The 6000-nt window shown below is 43.8% G+C and overlaps 2 protein-coding genes across 2 annotated transcripts in view; both read left to right on the top strand.

Moving 5' to 3' along the window:
- Positions 1-2719: 2719 nt before the first annotated feature.
- LOC311224635 (tripartite motif-containing protein 16-like) overlaps positions 2720-6000 on the top strand; it is a gene marked incomplete at both ends in the record, with an annotated part of 29595 nt that continues 26314 nt past the window's right edge. The window contains 1 exon segment of the mRNA XM_084309701.1: positions 2720-2794. Within this exon segment, the coding sequence (XP_084165827.1) occupies positions 2720-2794 (75 nt within the window).
- LOC311225096 (tripartite motif-containing protein 16-like) lies at positions 2825-4247 on the top strand (the record flags this gene model as incomplete). The annotated part of the gene is made up of 2 exons (XM_084310301.1): positions 2825-3438; positions 3608-4247. 2 exons carry the CDS (start codon positions 2825-2827, stop codon positions 4245-4247), a joined length of 1254 nt encoding a protein of 417 aa, XP_084166427.1.

The raw sequence follows: 6000 nt of genomic DNA, 5'->3' as shown, positions 1-6000 counted from the left end.
CTTTACTATCACACTTTCTGTAGTGTGGTAGTGAAAGGGTTAACCCTTTGTCGTGTGGCAGTGAAAGGGTTAACCTTCTGTATTGTCGCAGTGAAAGGGTTAACCATTTGGTAGTGCGGTAGTGAAAGGGTTAAAGTGCAGTAAAGAGCACATCAGCGTTACAGCTGAGGCAGTCCGTTCAGCTGAGATGAACAGAACACAAGAGCTCCCCTCCCCCGTCTCCGTGTGCCAGTCCTATGTGCCCGTGGAAGTGAACTAAACAGAGTGACCTTCACCTTTGTCCAGAGGGAGAGGGAGTCATGTGTACATCTTCGAGAGATGGACATTGTGTTGGGGGTGTGTAAATAGACAAATTGTGAGGATTGGCCCGTTGCCGCCGCACGCTTCAAAGGTCAAGTACCAATTGCCGTCACGTACCTGAGGTGTGTTGTAATCAGCTCACCAGAGCCCTTCATATACTCTGGGTTTTCTATCATTCATTGTCGGGTCGTTTAGGAATTCCACTGGCTGCTACCTGTTTTTTCCCTGTGCTGTTCCCTCGCCTTTTCTCTTCAGGACGTCTGTTGGAACCGCTGTTGCTTGCTTGCCATTCTTTGGACCCCTGCCTCGTAGACCGCTTTGCGCTTTGCGCCTTGGTGAGTTTTTGGAACGTTCTTTTTGTGGAGGCTGTTTTTCTCGTAATTTCCGGGACTCGGGACCTTTCTGTTTTGTGTGTTTAGTAAACAAGTTTAACACTGAAGAGGAACCGCTTGTTGTTATCACGGACTCAGCTAAGACAATACTGGACTGCCTGTAATTCCGTTTGCTCGCCTAGTAACATTTTCTCTCTCTCTGTTCCTGAGTGGATCGAGGAGAAGCTGCAGAGCAGCAGAGGCAGAGGCGCAACGCCACGGTGCCTCTCCGCCCAGAAGACGTGCTGCAGAGCCACGGACAACTCTGCCAAGAACATTCTCCCTTTGTGTTTTTGTTGTTATTTGCTCATTCCTACTTCAGAAATAAATACGCCCTAGTCTTTGGCTAACTCTGAACTACCTGTCTGTGCCGTGCTGTTGGGGTCGGTTTCAAACCATAACACAAATACACACATGGAGTAGAATGTAGTAGCAATGTCACCGTAACGTTTACCCAAACCCTGCAGAAATGACAGTAAGTACGGCCGGTATATTTCAGCTTTATCTGTTGAAGAGTATGAGACTATACTATGTCTGAAGACAGATTGTCACGTTTGGAGAGAATCAACAGGAACACTGCTGTTTTCTCCCACATGTAGGAATGTGGGACATGACTTACGTGTATTGATAAGGGCCGTGAAAATACCTGTCAGGGTAAGAGACCTGCCACTTAAGGATAGCAGTCATAAACTATAGTCATAAACTATATGAAATGGGGAAGAGACATGAAATTGGCTATTACAGCACATACGTGTATACATGCATAATGTGTGTAATGACCAAGTACGATGAAGGGAGTTTTTCCCAATAAACTCTCTGTATATGAAAGATAGCAGCAAAATAAATGAGTGGATTTGATTTAAAAAAAAATAAACATATATTAAACACTCATATTATACACTCATAAATAGGGATGCTCGATATTGGCTTTTTTACCGATACCGATATTCCGTTATTGTCCAACTCTTAATTTCCGATACCGATATCAACCGATATCAACCGATACCAATATATGCAGGGTTCCCCCCCCCCCCCCCCCCCCCCCCCCAAAAACTGAATAATTTCAGGTAACTAATAATTTCACTGGATATTTATATAACAAGTATTGTTATTGTTTTTTTTATTTTTTTTTACCGATACCGATATTTTCCGATATCACATTTTACTGCCGATATCGGCCGATAATATCGGTCGGCCGATAATATCGGACATCCCTACTCATAAACGTTTGTACCACTACCAACAGATGGTGACATAGAGTTTGATTGAAAACTTTATTAACAGATTGCAGAATGGGTACAGTACAGTACAGCTCAATACACACAATTGTTAAGGGGATGCAGACCAGAGAAAGACTTTCGTCTTGTTTACATCAGGGTCCCCCATTTCATAACATATATGACACACACGACATATTGTTTTTTTGAATTAGGGGTAGGTTGCTCTATAAGCCTTCGGCTTCAAACCTATCCTTTTTTTTGTTTATTTGTGAAAATGTTCGAAAAATTATTTGTTTGTTTATTTATTTGTAAACATTCGAAATAAAATAATTCATTCATTCATTCATTCATTCATTCATTCATTCATTCAACAGCAGTATTATAGGCCTACAGCAGTATTGTACAGCCAGTAACTATACTTTTGCTCACACAATATCTTGAATGAATGAGTTTATTTATTTCGAACATAAATTGAAAATAAATAATAATAAAAAACAAGTAATAAACTGATTAAAAAACAAACAAGCAGTTCATGTATAATATTGAAAAATAGCTTAGACATAGCCTACTTGCATAGAATAGTCATGTATAATAATGTATAAGTAAAAAAAAAACATCTTCTATCTATGAATCACAGTAAAATAGACACTGTCTCTTTAAAGCGACTCCTCCCCTGGACAGCTAGAACCAGGAAGCACCTCCCACCCCGTGACGCGTTCAGAGTTTACTCTACAACCAGGAAGCACCTCCCACCCACACGAGTTTACTCTTCCTGAGAAAACAAAACTTAATTAGACTAGAGTGTCGTTGTTGTCTTTGTAGAATAAAATGGCGCAGCAAGGAGTTGATCTGGACCGGGACCAGTTCTGCTGTTCTATCTGTCTGGATCTACTGAAGGATCCGGTAACTATTCCCTGTGGACACAGCTACTGTATGGCCTGTATTACAGACTGCTGGGATCACGGTGATCAGACGGGGATCTACACATGTCCCCAGTGCAGGGAGACTTTTACTCCGAGGCCTGTTCTGAAGAAAAACAACATGCTGGCTGAAGTGATAGAACAACTAATGAAGACAGGACTCCGAGCTGCTCCTCCTGATCACTGTTATGCTGGACCTGCAGATGTGGCCTGTGATTTCTGCACTGGGAGAAAGCGGAAAGCCCTTGAGTCCTGCCTGGTATGTCTGACCTCTTTCTGTGAAACTCACCTCCAGCCTCATCATACTGTAGCTCCGTTAAAGAAACACAAGCTGGTCAAAGCCTCCACACAGCTTCAGGAGAACACCTGCTCTCGTCAGCAGAAAGTCCACCAGAGAGTCCAGGAGAGAGAGAAGCGACTCAAAGAGGCCCAACAGGCTGTTAGTTCTCTCAATCGCTCTGCTGATAAAGCAGTGGGGGACAGTGGGAGAATGTTTACTGAGCTGATACGCTCCTTGGAGACGAGGCGCTCTGAGCTGGAGAAGGTCATCAGAGCCCGACAGAGGACCACAGTGACTCAGGCTGAAGAACTGCAGAAGAGACTGGAGCAGGAGATAGCGGACCTGAGGTGGAGAGCCACTGAGCTGGAGCAGCTCTCACACACAGAGGACCACATCCACTTTCTACAGAGTTACCCCCCCCCTCTCCAGTCCCAGTGAGTCTACAGACTCACCCAGCATCAGTGTCCTTCCTCTCCTGTACTTTGCAGATGTGACTGAGGTCGTGTCTGAGCTGAGAGACAAACTAGAGGACGTTCTGAAAGAGCAGTGGTCCAGAATCTCAACAACAGTGAATGCTGTTAATTTTTTACTGCCACCAGAGCCCAAGACCAGAGCTGACTTCTTACAATATTCCTCTCGGATCACACTGGACCCAAACACAACAAACACACGTCTGTCTTTGTCTGAGGGGAACAGAAAAGCAACACTGAGGCAGCAAAAGCAGTCATATCCTGATCACCCAGAAAGATTTATTGAAAGGCGTCAGGTTCTGGGAAGAGAAGGTCTGACTGGACGCTGTTACTGGGAGGTGGAGTTGAGTGGATGGGTTTCTGTAGCAGCCTCCTACAAAGACATTAGTAGAACAGGCACGAGGGAGAACTGTGGCTTTGGATGCAATTCCAAATCCTGGGCTTTAAAGTGCAGACAAAGTGATTACCTCTTCAGACACAATGACAAGACCATAACAGTACCAGGCCCCCGGTCCTCCAGAATAGGAGTGTACCTGGATCACAGGGCAGGTACTCTGTCCTTCTACAGCGTCTCTGACACCATGACCCTCCTGCACAGAGTCAACACCACATTCACTCAGCCTCTCTATCCTGGACTTTGGCTTCTATATCGCTCTGGGGAGGCCGAGTTCTGTGAGCTGAAGTAGAGATCAGTGAGTGACATTCAATGATTCACAGCTCCTCTGACCAGGGTTTGGGATTTAAATTGATCTTGAATATGCAGAGTTGTGAAAGATGAGGTAATTAGGAGTTACATTCATTCACTCAGCCACTCTATCGTTTTTCTGAGGGACACACACACATACACTATGTTTTGCTTTGTTTCTAGTTTCTAGCCTACCGGCGTCTATACTTTGACCAACTAACTTGCATTTGTCCGCGATCTGATTGGCCGCTGACGTTTCTGTGAAATCTGCGCCAATCGTGTGATGCCTGTTTCTATCACTGGTTAAGCTTAGGCACTCTTTCGAAGTTGGTTAAGGTTATAGTTTGTCTCAGAGCAGGGCGATAGAACACCAGCCCTGATTCCAAACTCTAAACTTAACCAACTTCGAAAGAGTCGCCTAAGCTTAACCAGTGATAGAAACAGGCGTCACACGATTGGCGCAGATGTCACAGAACTAGGCGTTAGGTAGTTTGCAGGCTGTTGGAGGCGAAAATAGGCGCAGAAACAGGCGTCACGCGATTGGCGAACATGTCACATGACCAGAAACGTCAGTGGCCAATCAGATCGTGGAAAAATGCAAGTTAGTTGGTAAAAGAATAGACGCGGATCACCGGGGTAAAGTTCGTTTGTGGATATTTGCATATTCACATATTTGATTCCTATCTTCAATACCTCTGTCCCTTTGCATGCGGGGGAGTCAAACATTTTATTTTCATACTCAGGGTAGGCTGGACAACAATATGCAACCATTGTATTTGTTTTTGGTCATTTTGAATTACTGTGGGATTTGGGTCTGTCTCTCCTCTCTCTGTTCCAGGGGGGGTTGGTAACAATGTGGGGGCCGGACCTCCATGGGGAGGTGGATTCAGCCTATAACCTTCTCCCTCACCTCTTATCTCTGGGCAGCCGGGACACTTCATACGGGACACTCTTCTATCTTCAAGGCCTTCGGTTGAACCCACAGCCAGGATGTGTGGATCATGGGTCAGTTGTAAATGCAACTATTTAGTTTCAGAACAGACCCATCTGCGTTATCAAAAGAGCTCAAGGAGAGAGAGAGAGAGAGAGAGAGAGAGAGAGAGAGAGGGAGAGAGTTGTGTTCTTCTGGTGGCCGACTTCCAGGGAGACAGACCTAGACAGGAGCTGGTTTAGGAAGAATGACCATTCATTGAATATTGTGCATTTCGTCTTTTGTTCTTTTATTATTACTAAATAAACGTGGACATCTAATCCCAGAAGGACCTGTGTGGATATTTGCTTGAAACTTGCCGTTTCACCGACTGAACCTCAATATAGAACTTAGAAAACAACGCAAAGGAATTTACTTGAACTCACTATTTCCATGTGCTACATGAGAAATGCAGTTGAAATCTAACATTTCCATTGTACAGTGATACAGGTATAAAGACAGTATGGTAGTAAGTCATACTGGCCACCAGCGTAACTAGTAAGAGTAGGTTAGGGATATGTACAGATAATATATATATATATCTACAGATATGTAAAGAAGACTTTCGTCTAGTTTATATCAGGGTCCTCCATTTTCAATTAATTAAGACATTTGACATACAAATATACAGTAGTGTAAGAAAAAGAGATCATAAAAAAATATATACATCCGAAGAGGAAGAAACTGTACATCGGAGGGGGTTGAGTAGGTATATAGTCTGTTGTACTCCAATATTGTACAAATGTAAACAAAACAAAAAAAAACATTTACAGCCAAGAATACA

The sequence above is a fragment of the Notolepis coatsorum genome, assembly GCF_963971535.1.
Source record: "Notolepis coatsorum genome assembly, chromosome: 3".
NCBI lineage: Eukaryota > Metazoa > Chordata > Actinopteri > Aulopiformes > Paralepididae > Notolepis > Notolepis coatsorum.
This window is presented reverse-complemented; position numbering and strand designations above follow the sequence as displayed.